Source organism: Lathamus discolor, chromosome Z (assembly GCF_037157495.1).
Source record: "Lathamus discolor isolate bLatDis1 chromosome Z, bLatDis1.hap1, whole genome shotgun sequence".
Taxonomy (NCBI): Eukaryota; Metazoa; Chordata; class Aves; order Psittaciformes; family Psittacidae; genus Lathamus; species Lathamus discolor.
In genome coordinates this window covers 39,595,008-39,616,684 of record NC_088909.1, presented here as the reverse complement: position 1 = coordinate 39,616,684, position 21,677 = coordinate 39,595,008, and the positions used below count along the sequence as shown (strand labels likewise).

Sequence of the window (21,677 nt, the reverse complement as noted above, 5' to 3'; positions counted from 1 at the left end):
TGTAAAAGAGAGAGTGTAAAGCTTGTGTATGGCTTTAGACTGCTGCATTGCTCTTAACTGGAAGCGCCTGTGGATTTTGCTTTGCTGTTGGGGTGCAAAATATGCATGTTTGCTTTTCAGTGCTTAGCTGCTTAACAAAACTCTGATGTGTGGAGCAGCACACAGTGTAATGTGACATGGTAAAAACTGCAGGGCTACAGCCCTGAAGTTCTCAGGCTGTTTCACCATGTCCTTCTCCTTCTGCCCAATAGGTTACTCCTTCTTTCCATACCTTCTGATACACAAAAGGTGAACAAAAGTGACAACCAAACTGCTAGGATCACACAGAAAGTAACTCCAGAAATGGGGAAAAAAAAAAAAAATTCAAATCAATCTCTTTCTGTGAAATACAGTATTGAGAGTTGTAGCTATTCCCAGGAGCAATGTTTCTACAGTTCATCTTTCACTTGAGTACAGAAGCAAGCGAGTAAACACAGCCAGTAAATACAAATAAAATGAGACAGCTGGTACAAATATGGTACAAATATGGTACAAATATTTTACATTTATTGGAAGAGTACAGTAAAAAGGGGGCTGCAGACTCATTAGTGGTAACTGGTCCGTAGGAGAAGACACAGGACTATTCAAAAAAGGTCTGCAGTTTACAAGAATACTGAAATTTTGTTTTAACAGCCCAGGAAAATAAAAGTTTGCTTGAGTTCAAAAATGTAACTTTATATAAAAATTGGCAAATAAATAAAGTTAAAATGCAGATCTATTTAAAATTATAAAGGACAGACAACTGTCAACTGTATTACATAGTTATTATTTCAGATTTGCTTAAAAGCCAGATAAACTCACAACTGTTGTTTCCTTTTTTTTTACATGTGTACTTTTGGGAAGTAGCACCCATTTCCAGTGTTATGTTTTATCAATCTGTTTCACAAATATATTATTTTAAACAACAAAGAGTATAAAAGGTGCTTTACCTAACAAACTTGCTGGTGCATACTTTGGCACAAAATCAAATAGAAATCTAAACACATTTGCAAATGCCATCTGTGCTCCACTCAAGGTTACTGGTGTCAAAAGTCTTGTGTGTGCTAGCAGGTCAGCGACCAACCTTCCTTCCACTCCCAACACCTCTTCTCTGTCTCCAGCTGCCTATGATTATACAAAGGAAAAGTAATACATGCAACTGAAACAAGCAGCAGTACCACTAAGCTTAGTCCAAGTTTCATCTCTGGAAACCATGTGAACATGTGAAACCATGAAACCACGTGAACTACACACTCCTTTAACAGAAGGGACAAGGCAAGTGTTTGTTGTTTGCTTTCAGTCCTCAAGATTATTTTTGCAGGAGACAGCCTGCCTTCTGTGTCCTGTGTGATGAACCTGTATAGTGAGCTTTTTCCGATTTCATGTTTTCAGCAAAATTAGGTGGGAAATTCAGTGGGGGAAAAAAAAAAAAAGCCAACTTGTCAGTTACAGGTAATGACACAACTAACAGCAGAAACAGGTATGTTTCTTCTAGTTATTCTGTCTATTGAAGACTTGGAAGACTTTGAATCTGTGACATGACCAAGCAAGAGGTGGACGGAAAATAATCCAGCAGCTTCCCACTGCATTTCATGACACAGAAAAAAATTTCACAATTTCTGCGTAAAACACTGAAACTATGGGTGATTTAAGGAATTAGCTGCACTTAGAGATACAGCAGACTTCCAGTCTCTAGTGAATTTATTAGTGACTCATCATAGACATATTACAAAGAGAGGCCATGCAAAGCTTCTCTATGGCATCCTGGCTGCATCCACACTAGCAATTGTCCACCTGACCTGGCTATCTCAACACAGCAGTTCTCTGACAAACTAGAGAGGAAGGAAGGTACCTTCCTGTCGAGATCAAGTCAAATAGAAAAATTACCACTGTAGATACCTCGAGCAAGGAATACTGCTGTTCAAACTGTGTAACAGGTTTTAATTGTACCCATTACTTCAGTGATATTTAAAATGCATTAAGCCATATCAACTCAGACACCCAGTGAAAGATGAGTTCCCTGTAGACTTTTACTGACTTAGCAATACTTATCTTCTGAAGTTGCACTTCATGGCTGTGGTGGGGGTGTAATTACCAGTATGAGTAAACATTCTATGGTATACGGAAGACAGATTTCTAAAAGCAAAACTGATGACAATAATGAAAATTAACGCTATTTGGAAAGCTCTGTTAGGAAGAAGAAAGTTTAGAAAAGGCTTAGTTGGAATTAAGTCACTTCTGTTAATTTTGCAGATGGTGTTTGGAACTGTTTGGACAACAAAATCATTCCTTTTCCAAGGAGCATATTTAGGGTTATATTTATTCCCTAGTAATAGAAGGATGCTGTGTATTGTAAACTAGGCAGTTGGGAATTTTGTTTTTCTGATGTCTTTTGCAGTGTGGACAATTTACAATAGAGTTTGTAACATGATAAAAAACTTGATTTGAACAATGTGCATCACCTTGATTTGCAGTTACTTCTGTTTTCATACAAATACACTGCCACAGGTATCAGAGTATCACATCACTGCAATATTCTTGAGTCAAAAAAAAAAAAAAAAGCAGGGATATATTTGACCTTTTCTGTCACAAGAGTAACTTTTTTGAAGTAAGTGAAAGGGCATCATCTGTGATACATGGACACTCAGAATGAGGAAATGTTTGGGAGATGCAACAAGGAGATCACTACAGGAGAGCTCAGCTAAAACTATAAGCTTACTGCAGCCCTTTTGAAGAGCAGAAATATTCTTTAAGAACTGAAGCAAAAGATCAGATTAAAGTAGCTTTCATATCATTCATCCAAGGATCTTGATTATTACTGCATTTAACAACTATGGAATTCTTTATGTGATGAGAAAGACTGAACTGGCTATATGTACAGACAGTAGTGTGAATCTTTCTTTAGTGGTGAAAACCTCTGGTATATAGTTTCAATATGTAATCTAGAAGGAATCATTGATCTATCCAATTTTTCTTTTAAAAAGCGTAATTGCCTTAAATTGAGTTTCAATGGAGAAGCATGCACTGTCTCTCTTACCATACTCACAAAACTTATGTACTTTTATATAAATGTTCTTAGTTCTAAAACTAGATGACAGTTCCAAATAGTAGCAAGTTAGGACCACTTTTTTGCAAACCTTCTTTGCCTGTAGCAAATGTGAGTCCCATGTTATCATACTGGTTCACAGACCATATTTATCTATAAACACAAAGTCAGTTCCTGCCAGTTTTACTTACAAAGCATTCAATTCTGGGAGGATAGAAGAAGAAAGTGTAGCTCCTGGCTCCTCTAAGTTTTCACTTTATGACCTCTGTCAATTATAACTGAGGATTTTATATATGCATTTTTTGTAAGTATGGCTAACAGGTTTGGATTTAGAGAAGGCACACATAATCAAAGATTTATAAATTAACTACTCTCTCACAGATATAATCTGAAACAGTTGCAAAATAACAATACATGTAGCTAGCAATATAATTAGTCCTTTATCACACAAGAAAAAAACCCCAAACCATACCATCTGTAAATTCTTATTTAAGCCCTACCTAGATGATATCTGAGAAAAATGTGTTCTAAACCAGCTAATAATGTACAACTTCCTGAAAATCAGAGTTAACACCCAAGTTCTACACCTGGACATACACTCCAGTTAGAATTTTATGTTAAAGAGACAGAGAGACACAACAAGGACATGAAGGTAACTTGCAGTTACTGGCGGAGTAGCATTCCCTTGAAGCAAAAAGCAAATATATCTCTGAACCTTCCTGTTTAATTGGTAAGGCTGAAATACAGAAATTTCTTTTGCTTATTTGACAGAGAACGAAGTCCAAGTTGGCTTCTAGAGTCAAATCTGTGAAATTTTGGGGACTACCTACTGATTTAAACACTAGCTTCCAGCTCCTGTTCTGTGTGTGGTGCTTATTATAATGAACACAATGACTCTGATAGCTGAATGTGGAAGTTAAGGAAAATGTAAGAGCTGCCAGGCAGATCTTGCTGTATTTTTCAACGACAGAATCTTCCCTTCTGAGCTCTAAAAGTAAAGTTGGGCGTTTATAACACACTAATATGCAATGCTGAAAATTATGTTAGAGCGGAAATCACAGGTGCATTTATAAGTTTCAGGAAAGAAGATGTGGCAATACTTGAAAGACTGTTCAGAATGTGACAAGTGAAAGTACTCTTCTGTTTCAATTTGGAGCTTTCAGCTTTTAAGTGCTTGTTTTTGTCCTGGTTTTCTTTTTTTTTTTTGTTTGTTTGGGGTTTTTTGCTTGTTTTTTTCAGGAAAGCTATCCTGTGGAGATTCTAGTACAAGATTACAAAAAAATATTTCTTAAGTTACTCTTAAAGAAGCTTGATAGCTTTCTGAGGTGATGCAATTTTCTTGTTATTGTTGGTTGTTTAAGGACTGCTTCTTTTACAGTAAATCTGCAGAAGAAAACTAGAAGACAGCATTTATAATAGAGCTGATGTTCCAAACTTACCAGATCACACTTAAAAACTCATGGTTGTTTGGAACTTATGGAATACTGTACCTGCCCTGTACTTTCTAATTAGTAACTAAAGTCCCGTATTCCTGAAAGTGAAGGATTAAATGAATGATTCTAAGAAGGAAAAAGATATACCTTGTTTGGTAGTAAGGGTGTTCTTCCCTCTATAATTCTTCTCTCCACGTACCCTGACTTGCCTAGCAAGAATGCTTCCAAAATACCACAAGTCCTCTTGTGCTTTAGGAAAAAAAAATAATCAGTGAACTCTTCTTTTAATACCAAACTCATGCTCAGTTACAGAACTGTTGCAAATCCAAGTGCACTCAGGAAAGTTTTTTTTTCTTTAATATCTTTACAATGGATGCAAAAAAAGATAATATAATAGTTATAAGAGAAAGCAAATAGATAGCTTCATAGTTTTAGTGATGTGCAGTAGATTTCAGTGATGTGCTTGTAGGATTTCAGTAAGAACAACTGATGGTCGAAGAAATGGATGAAAAAGTACTTAAGTCTGAAAAACCTACTATTTCCTTGCATAGTCTTCTGTTTCTCATCAGTAAGATCAGGCTTACTTTACATGCTGCAGTTCTTACTGACAGCCTGCTGGTGATGCATGTTCCAATAAACTTACAATGAAAACATCAGGAAACTGCAGAAAGGCAGATTTTTGTTAAGAAGAAATGAAATATAACTGTAGCTGCTAAAAGAAAAATAGTTCATTGGTTTCCTTAAAAACTAATGAAAATGTACGTTTCAAAGAGAATGTGTTGATGCTGACTCTACAAGATCACACTTTGCTGAAGCAAGGTTTCTCTTCAGACAAGACACTTTTTGCTATCTTTCCATAAAATTAAAATGCTTAGGAATCCTTATGATTTCACTAATGACTGAACTAACATGTGTGCTTAATTTCTATTGAAAACAAACTAACACATTTTTTTTTCTCTCAAAACAATCTTTCTTAATGTAATAAATGCAACTCCTTGGAAAAAGAGGGAAATAACAACCTGTTGAATTCCATGTTACTTAACAAGCTGAGGCATTTCTATTTGACTCAAAACAGTAATCAGTTTCTCCCATTTAACAGCGTAAAAAAGTCAGGATTCCATTAGGGTCACCCTAGTTGGGAGAGTGCTGGTGTAAAGAACCTACCTGAAACGCTACACTTGCAACAGTCTTAACTTTTTAGTAAATTTTCTAGGATAAACATAGTACATAACCCACATGGCCAGTATCTGGCTAACCTATGAATAATGCAAGACTAAGTCATCAAAAGTCCACAGAAAACAGATATGGCAGTGTTGGTTATTGATTACCACTTTTTCTTTCTAAATTTAATTGTATGACAGGCTTGTTTATAATCTGCTCTGTGAGAAGTTTACAAAAGCTTAAACCCAGTATCTGTAAGTATGGATTCCACTTCCTAAATTATATAATTGCAGTAATTACAAGTGAGACATGTTGAACAAGTTCTGCCACAAACCACCAAATTAATGGTAAGAAAAAGTTTAAATAACTGAAGAGACATGTACCAGTGTTTATTCTATACCCATAAACTCATTCTGGTATTCTCCCAAAGAGTTATTATTTTTGAACTGAACTGATGTCTACTTCAAAAACAATAATAAATTTTCTTGCTGCTGTAGAAATCCCATGTTTTAAAAAGCCTTTAAACAGAAATGTGATATGAACTATACATGTTAACTATCTCTGAATAAAACATGAGCACAATTTTTATCTTTATGTGAGAGTTAGGATTTGAGACAAATAAAATGGTATATTATTTTATAAAACTAAAGTAGTGTTTGTTTGCTGTCAAGAGGCCATATAGCAAAGAATCAGTTCATCTCTTTCATAGAAGAATATTAACTCTCTAGAGCAGCTGTGAATGCTAACAGAGGAGACACTAATTCTTCCATTAGTGATGTATACATAAGGACCTGCAGTTGAGTTAATCTTGGACTTTTCCAAATGATTGTGGAACATTCCTTAAATCTTAGTACACTTGCATTTGCATTAGCATACTAGCAAATTAAGGCACAAACTGTGTACTACTTAAAAGCATACAAACTAAGAAGAATGTTTCCCACTGCTCTTGAAAAATATCTTTGGGCTACTTGGAAGTACAGAACTAAGTAAATATATCCAGTAAGCTTATAAGGAACATTAAATTTATGCCACCAAGTTTTGCAAGCATTATACCTTTATGAGTATGTATATGCTTCCTTAGCTCCAAGAAAAACAAACAAACACACTTAAGAAATGCAAGAAGCACTCAGCATTGTTCATATTTGGATGCTGAGACTCCTACCTCAGCTGCAGGTGATGTGCTCCAGCATGATCCTTGTTTTATTTGGACACTAACTCCAATATAACAAACAAACTCTTCTATACTACACATATTTTGGTCACACATAGCCCTTAAACATTATCACTCAGTACTACTATAAATACACTTTAGAGAGCAAAAATATTGTGAACAATAGAAAAGTCACCTTAACAGAAATAAAAATGTAATGTAGCTACTGACTTCACTACATCTCAATCCCCATGTAACAATAATATATATGGATAATTAACATTCCAGATGCTGTGTTTCTTACATTCCCTGTTTCTTACTTGCATTAGCAGCAACTGGCATTCCTCAATCCGAACAAAAATTTAGTTAATTCTCACAAAAATTTTAAGCACCTTAACTCTGGAACTTAGACCAGGATACTGCAACTTGCTCCTCTTCCTATTTGGGCCCTAGGAAAGAATTACAGCCCCAAAGAGGACACAGAGCAACAAACTGTGCCTTTCCTCTGTCTCCTGTCTAGTAAGATTTTATTCCTTCTGACAGGTTTTTTTTTTTTCCTTTTTTTTTTTTTTTTTTTGTTTATATATATATATATGTATATATATATATATACACACACACAAGGTTTTTTATTCCTGGAGGAATGTGAAACTTGCCTATAGCCAATCTTTTGAAACCCACTGCAACGATTTAAAGATATTAGAAAGTTAGCATTTCTACTGTGCCTTGTTAAGCCTGCCAGAGGCATACTTCTTTATTTGGTTTGCTTGAACAATTTCCTTATGCCATACAGAAGTAGCATTTTCCTTTGGACACTATGCATGGAATGAACTTTTGCTTAGCATAAACTTCTGTAGGCTTCAGCTGCATTCTGAGAATTATTACCAATTTAAGGAAAAAAAATCAATATGATATGCAAATCTAGCAATTCGCATTCTTTAACTACTCTAAGATCAATATTTGTTATTTGCTGCTATCATTAGTAAACCTCTTTCTGCTAGCCTACTGCTTTCTCATATTCTTTGGAAAGCAGATAATTTGCAGTATTTCTTAACATGTATAGTCAAGACTTGATACTGGCTTTTTTGTTTCCTAAAGAAATGTAGGTCATTGTAAAGGATATATTACTGAATTCTGAGGTCTTTGTTTGAACAAAAGGCATGGCTTAAGTAAATCACATCAAAAGTCAGAAGTAGTTACTACAGTAGGGTAAGAAATGCACAAGTAACTCAATTTTCTACAAAAGAAATTTCTGGATTTCACTGTTCAGTAAGCACATCTGCACCCAGAATCAAACTGACCTTCAACCTTAAAACAAAGTATCACTTTAAAATATCAGTTGCAGAAAGATATTAAAATATCTCAAAGTTATTAACTGAAATACTTGTCAAAACTAGTTTTAAGGCCAATGTGTATGACAGTCACCACATTAGAGTGCTGCTGGTATTGACATACAGGACAGCGATAGCAGAGTGAGAACACAGCTTAGAGTAGAAAACCTCTGAAAAATGTCACTAACAGTTACTTGCTGTAAAACAGATAGAAGCCACAGTCCCTTAAATCTATACTATGTGCTCTTCTATTTATGCGTATCCTCAGTGACATGATTACTGTGACTGGATATATAACATTTTGCAGTATATGTCTTTAATGCAGGTGTAGACATCATTCAAGATGGTACTCATATATATAGAAAATCAGTTAATTTCAAAGTAATCATAGAAAAATATTGCAAATAATGTTGTATAAATGCATAGTGTTTGAGGGGAAAAAAATTACTTCACTGGACAAATAAAGTCCCACACATTGAGTTTGGCACTTGCTCATCACTATGTCACTTTCTTCTTGATTGAAGACAGCTCTTTCTGAATCTCACTGAATTTTGGCCGGTTTTCTGGCTTGTAGTCCCAGCACCTCTGCATTATTTTATGTATTTCTTCTGGACATTTTTGTGGTGCTGACATTCGGTAACCTGGTACACAAAAAACAGGAGTAAAATGTTTAGCATTGACAACTGATGCATATTGACAAATATAAAAAGAAAAAGGTAAAGTTCAAGATCATTGCGTTAAAAAAGATCTTCAGGGTAACATGAGGAAAGCCTTAGAGATAAGTAAGTAAGAAACTAACCAAAGCTCAGGTACCAATGACATTTAATTTGGGCATGGCAGATTGTCAGTATGCTTCTCATCCCTAAAGGCAGCAACCTACATAGATTTGTTTCCTGTATCTTAGGAAGTAGCTACCCTCTAGGTTTTCTTTGTGTTCTTTACTAAGGAAATCAATAATAAACATTAAGATGGGAGTAAATTTCTGAGGTACTGAATGCTGCCTTTGCCTCAGTCTTTCCTAGCAAGACTGTCCTTCAGGAATCTCAGGCTCCAGAGACCAGGGAGAAAGTAGGTAACTCATTCAAAGGCAAGTCCCAATGGGAGGTGATCAGTGACACAAAGTCTAGTTGGAGGTCAGTAACTAGCAGTGTATCCCAAGGGTCACTTGTACTGTGTCCAGTCCTGTTGAACATTTTCATTAATGATCTGGATGCTGGGCAGAGTACATCCTCAGCAAGTCTGCAGAGGACACCAAAATGGGAGGAGGGGCTGATACGTCAGAGGGTTGTGCTGCCATCCAGAAGTACCTGGACAGGCTGGAGAAGAAAGTGGCCTACAGGAACCTCACACAGTTCAGCAAGGGGAAGAGTAAAGTCCTGCAGCTCAGGGGGAGGAACAGCCCCAGGCACCAGGACATGCTGGGGGTCCTGGTGGACACCAAGGTTTGAACATGCACCAGCATGTGTCTTTGTGGGAAAGAAGGTGAATGTCATAGGTGTTCCGAGCTGCATTAGGAGAAGTGCTGCCATCAGGTCGAGGGAGATGATCCTTCCCCCCTGCTTGGCAATGGTGAGGTCACATCTGGAGTACTGGATCCAGTGTTGAGTAGCAGAGAGACATGGACATACCAGAGAGAGTCCCACAGAGTGCTACCAAGATGATGAAGGGACTGGAGCAGCTCTCACATGAGGTAAGGCTGAGAGAACTGGGATTGTTCAGCCTGGAGAAGGGTCAGAAGGAACTCACCAACTCACCTGCAGGGAACGTGCAAAAAGGACAGAGCCAGGCTCTTAACAGTGCTGCCCAGTGACAGGAAGAAAGGCACAGGGCACAAACTGAAACACAAGAAGTTCCTCTTGAACATCATGAAACACTTATCTATGATGGTGACTGAGCACTGGCACAGGTTGTCCAGAGAGGTTACAGAATCTCCATCTGTGGAGATATCCAAAAGCCATCTAGGAATAGTCCTGGGAAACTGGCTTTACATGGCCCTGATTGAGCAGACAGCTGGACCAGATGGCAACCAAAGGTCCCTGGAGACCTCAGCCACTCTGTTAATCTGTCATTCTATGAACTGTTTACCACATGGAGCTCTCTGAGCAAATGACAGGTAGTGGACAGTAAAGTGAGGTGGCACACAGGACTCCAGCTAAACGCAGATCCATAACTCTCTTCATCTCCCTTTCTAACACAGATTATAAATGACATTAGCCTCATGCAACAGATAAATCAAAACATTCTTACTTTATTATATTGCATGCATATGCTCTATGTCTGAATTAATGCATCTAACTTCAAAGGAGAAGGCTGGGCTGTTGATACAGCCAATATAATACAAAAATACTTAAAAATCTTTTCCTTCACCCAAAATTTCCCCTACAAACTAGTTCTTCAAAACAGCGACAGCAGCAACCATTTTTTGTACTTAAAGTGAACTGATTCTATATAGTTATTTAGAACTGAAATTATCCCAGTTTAAATCAAGCATTCAAGTGACTAAATTAACTTAAGGCTCTTACTGATTGAGTAATTGAGATAGGTAAGATCAGGAAGAGAATCTGGAGTGTCTTAGCTGACAGTCCTAAAAGAAGGGCTATTATATACTGAAAACCAAGACAACAGGATGATGGAAGAAATGAAAATTGTGTTAAAAAACAAACCAAAAAAAAGGTAAAAAGAATTGCTGGTAAGCCAACAGGACTATTTTCCCCACAGTATAAATAGCTGAAAAAGCATAAGCATACTTCCAAATCTTTATGAACTTTATTAGTTTTAAGAGACTGTTATGCACAGTGGATTAAAACAGAATCTCAGTACTTAGGTAGTAAGACTTGTTTTTGCAAACATTCCTCTCCTCTGGCAAATACTAGATTTTTGATTTGGCCTTTGAAGGAGAAACCCTGATGGTCATCTACAGTGTTTATAACAATCAGGGTTATCTCTATAAATCAGCAATCTAGATGCTTGGGGTTTTATTTTTAATCATTTAACGTTTTTCCTAGCTTAGAACCTATTTATGAACTACTGTGTACTTCATAAAGTTCAAAAGCCCTGAAAAGCCACTAAAGATGATAAAAATAAATCCAAGCCTGCAAATTCTGCTCAAAATTATTTGCTATTTTAAATAAGGGCCATTTGATTATTTTGTATAAAAGAAATGTGGCTTTCAATGCTCAACTAGCTTACCATTTTCTACCATAATTGCTAAATCTTTGTCTGAAATGCTTTAATAGAGAAGATGGAATGACACAGATTTTTTTCTTCTGGCAGTTTAGAATATTTATACCTGCATTAGCATAATCTTAAATAATACATTCTGGTCAAGCCTCTCATTTGCATAGCAGTAAAACCCTCCTCTCTGTCTCACTTTCTAGTTCTGCCACATGAAAGTCAACATGCTGTAAGTCTTCTGTCCTTCAACTCACTGGTCAGTATATTCCTTTTTTCAAGAAGCCTATATATCACACTAATCCTCCCAGAAAGCAATTAAAAATATAATATTTTTGCCCAATTTGCTGGATAAATCATATGTTACTTCTTTGCTCTTTTATACTGCATGTACTATATCCTTATGGATCTATGGAGCATTCTTTCACTTGCTACAAATAACTACCTTTCTCGACTTGTTCTCGTGCTTGCTGGTTGGTCATTCCAGGGTACGGACACACTCCTAAACTGAAGGTCTCCCACAAAAGGATTCCAAAGCTCCATACGTCACTCTCAGACGTATATCTCCCTAAGAAAAGGAGAGAAAATCCTCAGCTTAATGTACAGAGACATAAATGTTTCAGATAATTATGGCTCCAAATTTTCTGTAAAGGTGAAGTTACAGGTTACATTGGCAAGCTTTAAGCAGAACAAAGCTGAAGCTACTAGTAATACATTCTGCAGATACCAGTATCCTGTATTTCAAATTAGAAACAAATTATCTTAAGGTCAATACCTACGCATAATATAAGCTAACTTAAAGTTCTACTATTTGATGGACCTTAGTTATTTTTCAAGGAAGTTAAGAATTTCTTTTCTTTTTTGTGTACAAAAATATTTTCCTTTTGAAAAATGTCAGTTCCTCCTCCCTCCCTTTCAATTCAAAAGATACTTTTAAAAAAATTACCTTTCCCAGTTCCCTAATAATGCATTGCAATGAGTATTCTGAGAGGAGCTACAATCAGCAGCAGTTTGTAACTGCAAAGAGGGCCTGGTTTTCACACTTTGAGAAACTGCTCTCTGAAAATTACAGTTGCTTCAACTTGTTTAATTTTTACCCTGAAGAACTGATGTACCCGATCACTTAGAGAAAAAAAAAATAAAAATCTGGCCTGCTCATTCCATTATGTTCAACTATGTTTCAGATACAGCAAATTAGGTAATTGACAAATAACTGAATTCCAAACCTCTCTGTGGAATGAAAGCTTTATATTACAGAGGAAAAGAGATCTTGGAGGAGATATTTCTATTGTTGCTGATGGAGTCATATTAAGAAGGATGGACTCACATCAGAAAGCTAAGGCTTCTAGCCCTTTACAGCAGGATATGTGAAATTGTTATCTTAAAAAAACCCATATCTAACAATATTTTCAATATTTTTCATGACTGTTTTTCTTTGTTCTATACTATTACTTTGTATATATGTCTTTATACTTTAAATATTTATGAATGTGAATGTGCTGTTTCTTCATCTCTTACCATTAAATAAACCAAACTAAGCCACTTCTGACTTGAAGAAAAGAAAATGCATGTAAATTACAGTGAAAGTTGGTGATATGACAACTGTTCTGACATAAGAAAGTTCAGCTTACTGTTAAACTAAATATCACTTCCAGCTGCACTACATTAGCTTGTGTGCCTTTAGGTGGTAATTATAGACATTCACTAAGCTCTTTGTAGTAAGATTAGTTTTTTTTGTCTATGTATGAACTCTTTTCAGAGTTTGGCATCCAGTAATTTAACACTTTTTCTTGAAATAATTTAGTAGATAAAAGATAGGTGATTAGGGTTTTTTAAAGAAAGTGCAAGTTCTGTAGAGTTAATTATCTCTTTCAGAATGACATTATCTGGCAGAAAAAACAGGCCTGTTCATTCACAATAAAAAACAAAACAAAACAACAACAACAACCAAACCCTTCCACACAATAATTTATTAACATGGCAAACAACTCAAAATGTTGTACTGGAAAAACATACATAATAAACGTGTGTCTTATTTCTGAGAGAACAGAAAGCAAAAATACACGGCCTAAATACATAATTTTATTACAAGCTTCTCAAGCAATTTTTTCACTTGCTGGAAGTGATAGAAATCACATAGCTCCAACCAAAATTACATCATGGAACAGCACTTACTGAACCAAAGGTTCAATCTCACAGAAGCTCTAGTAACATCAGAATTTTGATTGTCACAAGTGCCTGTTTCCTGTTTAATGTAGTACACTGGACAGCATATGGCTATGAAAGATGGATTTCCATTATGTATCAAATAAACTGTATGCATTTTTGAAATAACAAAAGTAAAATTCAAAACACTTGCTGCATTGGAACAAACACCCAGAATAGAAAAAGTGTGTTAATGTTAGCAACACTGATATCTCTTAGAATAGTTAAGACATGATCTTTACCTCTATACTATGATCATGACATACTATGATCGACTATGATCTATGATCAGTAGCCCCTCTACTCTGCTCTTGTGAGACCTCACCTGGAGCACTGTGTACAGTTCTGTTGTCCTCAACATAAAAAGGACATGGAACTGTTGGAACAAGTCCAGAGGAGAGCCACAAGGATGATCAGGGGACTGGAGCACCTCCCATATGAAGACAGTGAGAAAGCTGGGGCTGTTCAGCCTGGAGAAGAGAAGGCTCCATGGAGACCTCATAGCAGCCTTCCAGCATCTGAAGGGGGCCTCTAATGATGCTGGGGAGGGACTCCTCATTAGGGACTGTAGTGATAGGACAAGGGGTAACAGGTTAAAACTTAAACAGGGGAAGTTCAGGTTACATATAAGGAAGAAGTTCTTTACTGTGAGAGTAGTGAGGCATTGGAACAGGTTGCCCTAGGAAGCGCTAATTGCTCCATCCCTGGCGGTGTTCAAGGCCAGGCTGGACAGAGCCTTTTGTGGCATGGTTTAGTGTGAGGTGTCCCTGGCCATAGCAGGGGTGTTGGAACTTGACCTTAAGGTCCTTTCCAACTCTAACTATTCTATGATTCTGTGATTACTGTTATTAATTTATTATTAGCCTTCCAAAGTGAAGATCTGCTTTATTGTGTTGTGACATTAACTCCTGCACGCACTAACGGGAAGAAGCATTTTGTTTTCAGTCATAAGTCACAATTTGCAATTTCCAATGCATAATTTTTTAGAAGAAAAGCTTTGAGGTAGCAGAAATATTTATGGACACTTCAAATGAAGAATTTTTCTAAGTACTTAACTGAAAAACTGGTTGAGAAAACTACACAGAAAACACGGCATTGCTCATTTAATACACTGCTTCTTTAGAGCCCACTTTACTTAGAACTTAATTTTCTAGTTTCGTATAAGCTAAAAAGCAAAATATAGCAGCTTCAGTTAAAAAAGCTGCAGTTAAAAAAAAAAGTGTAAGTCAGTGACTGTACTTTCCTCAAATGCAGTATTTTATCCAATAAGAGTGTTCTAGTATGTTAAAACTTCCTACCATTTTCAAAGAGCTGCTGGAACAATCACTGCCATAAATATACAGAACTTGCCATACATTTTGGTAACAATCATGATTTAGATGACTAACTAGGTAGTCTATTAGAATGAACCAGTAACATAACCAAAAGTATAATTTTATTGCTGCATAATAGCAATTCTGATCTTGTTGCTATATTCTTTTTGAAGGTAAACCAGCATTTTATACATAACTTAAATAAGATTGAAATATTAAAATAATTGTAAAAATTATTGATTTGATCTGGGCACTAGGAATATATATATTATTTATATATTTTTATATATATTACATATATATTATATATATTACTAGGAATATATATGTAAATATACACACACACACACTCAATATTCCCCATGGTGTAGTCCTGGTTCTTCTTAGACTACTTTTATTTACTTGTTTTTTTTTTTTTTTCCAAGAAGACGCAGGTCTATTCTTACCATAGTTGAGAGCTTCTGGAGCAGTCCACTTGATAGGAATCTGCTTTAGGCCTGATGATGAGTACACACCATCATCCTCTTGCCGGGACATTCCAAAATCACTTATTTTCAAAATGTTGCTTTCACCTACCAAGCAGTTCCTTGCAGCCAGGTCTCTAAATCAGAACAAAAAATAAACAACCATACATTTACACATTTGAAACTATTTGAAGAAATTTGAAGAAATTTTAAATGCCTGACCACCTCAGCCAAGATGGTGGTGCCTCTCGCAAAACATTTCAGAAAGGCTAAGAAACCCTACATGGCAGCTGTGGAAAAGAGGAATGACGGAAGGAAAAAAAAGCGTGAGAAATAATGTCATGAACACCAAGGTTGGTGAGAACTGGGGGGATCCACAAGCTATTTTGTCTTGACTTTGTCCCCTGTCCTGTTAAGGAGAGGGACTGAGAGAGTGTCTGGGTGGGTCTGTGGCAACCAGCCAAGGTCAACTCACCACAAGTGCCCTCTGAAGTCACAAAAATAAACCTACAGATTAACAAATCAGATTTTATGTAGATTTGGAGAAGCACCTTGAAACATGTCCCCATAATTACAAAAGACATTGAGAAATCAGAGAACTGTCTCCATCTTCTCTCTACCCACCTTACCCAGCATTAGCTTCCATCAAAACCAAAAAGCTACTTAGTCTTACAGGAAAAGGAAAATTGGCTTAATGATGGATGAGAAGCTCAGAAAATCAAGAATGTTTCTTTCCCTCCCTCCATCTCAAATATGTTTGTGGTTTTTTTGTATTAGGAGACAGCCCATAGTAATACGTAATAAAAGACCTAATGTGGCTTCTCTACAGCACACATTTGGAAACATAATACATGCTAACAATATATTATTAACATACTATATGTATATTACATTTCATTGTTTATAATGTATTTCCATCTTAATCTAATAAAATACTCAAAATTTTTTGAATGAAAACAAACATTAAGCAACACAAATCTGTAACATTAGTAGCATCATAGGCAAAGTATTGTTAAACTAAATTCACAATGTTTGTTTTCAGCTTAAATAGCTAATAGGCTCACAAATGGCTTGTATTATGCAAATATTCTAGAATAACTACATTAGCTTTAATGTTTTGTATCAGTGCTATAGCATAGTTCTGAAGTAAATTCCCTGGGCATGTAATGCATGTTCACTGGCTGTGAAGAATGATTTTGGTGCATATAAACTCCATTACTCTTGGAAGCAATTAATGTAAAAACCTGCCTACTGTGGGCAGATTTTTTTCTGCAGCTTATGCAGAAGAAAGGTCTGAAGCAATGACAGCTTCAAACGCTATGCATCGTGGGGACATTCATGACAAAGGACTGAACGATATTTTGTCTAAAGTAAGTCTTGAGCCATATTTAAGGATATTAAAGCTGGTATATTTACATCTACTTTGATCAACTGACCCATACCAATACTGCACTATACTATTTTGTATGTAGACAGAGACTGTGTTTGAGTGTAAGTACTGTAACTTGATTTAAGAATTTTAATGTATGTGACTCACAAGACTTTTCTGCCACTAAGAACATTTATGGCTCTTGAGCCTGATGCTGAAGGGATTTAAATGCAGTTACTCTTGCAGTTAGAAAAGACAGACCACTTAAAAACAAGACTGAAGTCACAGGCTCCAGCTGAAGATACGCACTAATGTATAAAACAGTTCAATATGCACTGTATTACATAGTTCGATGTTCACATGTGGTACTGTCTGTTGGTGAAAGGAGGAGAAACAAAATCAAATCATTAGTCCTTCTATTCAATCTGTAAAAAGTAATACCAAGAAACTTCAAGAATTTTTGGCTTCGGTTCCAATCATACTTCAGTTAATACATTTTTTATTGTCTTAGTATAGTCTAAATTTTGAGACAGATGCACAAAAGAAGTGGAAAAAAGCAATGAGGTCATATCTCAAATAAAAATAAATACAGAGTTAATTAAAACCATGGATACCTTCCTACCTGAACCTGACCTAGAATTTAAACATGTTGTGAGTCAGATTAAGATAAAGCTTAGGTCTTAGGTTTATTCCTCATTTGTAAGTCTGATTATTAGGGAAAATATACATAAATAGTACACAACGCGATGCTTACAAAGATTACACTCAGTTCATACGATTTTTGTCTGTTTTGTATGTGACATTCTTTTGCTTTCAGAGTCATCTAGAGGAAGTGTTTTTCATCATTGCTGAAAATTTACAAACCCACTTGCATGAAAATCAAACTGTGATTTCAGAAAGTTGGTAGAGATTTTGACACTATGTTCAGGATACATGTAAATTAACAGTAGGACTTCTGAAAGACTACAGATAGACAAAGTCTTTGCTTCATGAAACAGTGGTTTTCAAGCTGTCTATTAGCTGGCAGTGGGTCACACAATTACACAATTCAAGCTGCCAGGCTGCACACAAGTGCCAAGGGAGGAATCATGGCCTAGCGGTTAGCTAATGGCCCACAGCTTGTGCAGGTGGACACAACTGTCAAGTCCACTATCAATTTTTCCATGCTAATTGCTTCTTTCTTTTTGTCTCAATTTGTATCAAATAGAGAAGCCTTTTCACTGCCATCTTCCACACGGTATCAGTAAAATTTATGAAATAGTGAGCATCAAGCTATTGACATAAGATAGAAAAGAATGCATTATGCTAAAACTTAACTTAATAGTAAAGCTACAAAGAGCAAAATAGAAGTACTACTCCTGGATATGAGTTTCACAGTATTAACACCTTTTTCTCCCTTTAGCGAATATTCTCACATTCTTGAAGTTGCAATACTATGTATTACTTTTAATACACCACCTGTGTTAATAAAGCCATTTGAGCACTTAATACATTGACTTCTGACTTAAGCAAATTTGCTTTCTTCCTCTCATGTGTAAGGTATGCTTTTTCTCTCACCTAGAAAATATTTCAGATGTGAATTTCTTTCTCCTTAGTATTTTAAAGGGACTTGTATAATCTCCCTCTCAGGTAGTTTTCATAGTTCTTGTGAGGAATTAGCTCTTAGACAACACAGAATCCACCCATGTTTAGTGGATCCAGTGATACTTAAAATCTTGCTAAATCCCACCAAAAGTTATGTAGCACTTTTAGCAACTTGCTGTTCAGCGGAGTGAAAAAATATAAGCACAATTTCATTCTAAGTGCTCCATCACCAGTCACTTACATACACTGCAGTTGTATTTTTGGGGATATTTTTTTTTTTCTCTGTGTCCTGGGTGCACCAGTAGCCGTTTTTCTCCATCTTAGTAGCTGGTGCAAGCTCTGTGTTTTGACTTCCAGCCTGGGAACAGAGCTGATAATACCGATTGTTTTTAATTGTTGCTAAGTAATGTTTATTCTGGCCAAGGACTTTGTGAGTCTCACACTCTGCCGGTGACGAGGGGAGGCTGGGAGGAAGCAGAGACAGGACACCTGACCCAAGCTAGCCAAAGAGGTATTCCACACCACAGCACATCATGGCCAGGGAGGTAACTGGGAGTTACCTGGAAGGGCTCTCTTTGGGGCGGGGTCAAACTCGTTTGGAGGTGGTACTGTATTCTCTTCTCTTGTTATTTCCTCTTACCATTATTATCATTGGTGGTAGCAGTAGTGATTTGTGTTACACCTTTGTTACTGGGCTGTTCTTATCTCAACCCCTGGGAGTTACATTCTCTCAATTCTCCACCCCATCCCTTCGTGAGTGGCGGGGGGGGTGGGGGTGGGGGTGGGGGTGGGGGTGGGGGTGGGGGCAGGGGGAGGAAAGAAAGAGGAAGAAAAGGGGGGAAGTGAGTGAACAAGCTGTGTGGATCGATTTAAACCACGACACTCTGTTCTCTTACTCGTAATTTATTCAAAATGTCTATTTGACTAACATGTATTATTTCATTCCCCAGGCTAATAAATGTCCTGAAAGCTAGAGCATCTTGTTAGCATTTCTGCTGCCATTTTACACGTTTCATATCTTCAGTGATTCGTTGCTGAATTTTCTAGATTTCCTCGTGTGTATTTGCATGCTTGAAAGTATTTCTGAAAACAGTTACACTGAAGGCTACAGCTATATCAAGCTTTTACATTTTTATTTATCTATTTTTATTCTGAAGGTTTGGTTAAGGTTTTTCAAACAATTTTTTCACTGTTTTTACTCATGTGTGAAGCCTTATTTAAAAGGATGTTCACATTTTTCAGTCTAAATATAAAACTACAAAAAAAAAAGTATTTTGATCCCTGTGATTTATTGCATAATTTATAGCCAGAATCTGAAAAAAGGGCATTTAAAAATATTACTTCCATTGCTTTAAATTAATAACTAACATTTAATTTTCTTCCAGTTTCCAGGATACTAATTAATTTCAAATTGCTACAAATAAAAGGAAAGATCTCTAGTATAACAGCGTTAAGTGGCTTATAAAAAAGCCATTACATCTTAACCTTCCACATGAAATGTACACAAAAGAGTAACATGCAGGTATGTATGATAGATGACATGAGCGAGGGAAAACAAGAAAATGCAAAAATGATGGGCTGATGACTGAAAACAGCTATGAGGTGCCAATATTACAGAAAATTTCAGTGTTAAATACTTATAGTAAATCATGACAGTTTCCAGACAGCCTTTTAAAAAACAAAAATAAAAACCCCAAGGATAACTATGCTGTACATCTTTTCTCTAAAACCCAACCATATTCTATTTGTTTTCTTTACTTTCTCCTAAATGTTCTTAAAACCAATATCCTAAAGGAGTACCTATACAACTGCATGGAATTAGGTGCTTTCTGCTTGGGGCATTAGTTTTCTTTCTCATACAGCATTTGCTACATGCTGCAGTAATTCCACAAAATCTTTAACATAGAAAATGAGGAAAAAAAATAATAAAATCCCTATTTCACATTTTGAAAACTGAAACTTAAAAAAATGGGGCACAAATTACACTAAGCTGCTACAGAACAAGTACACTGTAAAAGAAAAGCTGACTCTCAGTATTTAATACCAAGATTATGTAAATTTCTAGTGCTATTAGAAACAAATGCCTTCCTTTCAACTACTCAGGAATAAAAATTAATACATAAATTGGAAATTTCAGCCTTCCAATACCTAAAGGGGCCTACAAGAAATCTGGAGACGGGCTTTTGACAAGGGCCTGTAGTGAAAGAATAAGGGGGAATGACAGAGAGGAGACTGAGATTAGACATTAGGTACAAGTTGTTCCCTGTGAGGGTCGTTATGCCCTTGCACAGGTTGCCCAGAGAAACTGTGGCTGCCCCATCCCTGGCAGTGTACAGGGTCAGGTTGGACGGGGCTTGTAAGTAACCTTGTCTAGTGAAAGGTGTCCCTGCCTATGGCAGGTGGTTGAAACTGCATGATCTTAAGGTCCTACTAATTCCAACCCAAACCATTCCATGATTCCATGAAATTTCGTTTTTAAGCACTGGTGTGGAGTCCCTATAAACACAAACAGGACATTGACTAGGAATCACTGATACAGATAGAATACACTGAAACTTCAAGAGCTAGCTCATGAGACTTTTGCTAAAACTCCAATAGCCAGTTACAAGAGGAAGTAGAGGCTAGAAGTTGTTACCACCTGTATTCATGTCTGTTAGTAAAGACAGAAACCTCATAAACTTTTCACTAAGGATACTCTTATTTCCCCTCTCCACTTTTACTTCCGCCATCCCGAAAGAACTATATGGCAACTAACACCTCGTGTTTCAATGGAATTCCATCAATTAAAGCAAATCAAAACAAGAGAGTAAACTCCTCATCACTAAACCAGCAGGACAGACTACCTTACTGAACTAATTAGCCATTTTATGTCCCCTCCCTGGGTCATGCAATTACAACTCTCCTAGGTAATAAAAGCCACTGATTATTTAGTGAACAGTTCGGATCAGTTTATCTCCTCTATATATTTAATTCAATGAAAATAGTCCATTATCTGGTCAATAAAGAATGGGTAAGTCTATAAGTGAAATTGGTTTTTGTGGACTGTAAGACACTATCCTCCAAACACCTGAGGCAATTTCCAGTGGTGCTGAAATCAAAACACACCTATTTCAGAACTTTCTTGATATGCATATGCTGCTGTATGTGGAGAACACAGTGAACAGCACTTGGCTAGTAACAGACTGGAAAAATATTAGAGGGTCAGAGAACATCCTTCCATGCATTCTGGGTTGTCTTCCCTCTTTACACTTTGTTTTACTTATTTCTTCATATTATTTTAGCTGCCACATTATGAATACTAATGAAGCAATACTAACTACAATGCTAGTAATTTCTCTCAGTTCCTCATATAATGCAACTCCATCTTCACAGATCAAAAGTACTAGGAAACCAAGCAAATCAAAGTTAGATGAAGTATGGATTTCTCAATGT

The 21,677-nt window shown here is 36.4% G+C and overlaps 1 protein-coding gene across 3 annotated transcripts in view; it reads right to left on the bottom strand.

Moving 5' to 3' along the window:
* Positions 1 to 524: 524 nt before the first annotated feature.
* FER (FER tyrosine kinase) overlaps positions 525 to 21,677 on the bottom strand; it is a 184,599-nt gene continuing 163,446 nt past the window's right edge. For 2 of the 3 annotated variants that reach the window (XM_065661402.1, XM_065661405.1), the window contains exons 18-20: positions 15,275 to 15,429; positions 11,756 to 11,878; positions 525 to 8,780 (exon numbers count right to left, since the gene is read on the bottom strand). In XM_065661402.1, the coding sequence (XP_065517474.1) occupies positions 8,638 to 8,780; positions 11,756 to 11,878; positions 15,275 to 15,429 (421 nt within the window). In that variant the 3' untranslated portion in view covers positions 525 to 8,637. The remainder of the gene's footprint in view (positions 8,781 to 11,755; positions 11,879 to 15,274; positions 15,430 to 21,677) is intronic. The other variant, XM_065661406.1, reaches the window with a different exon arrangement.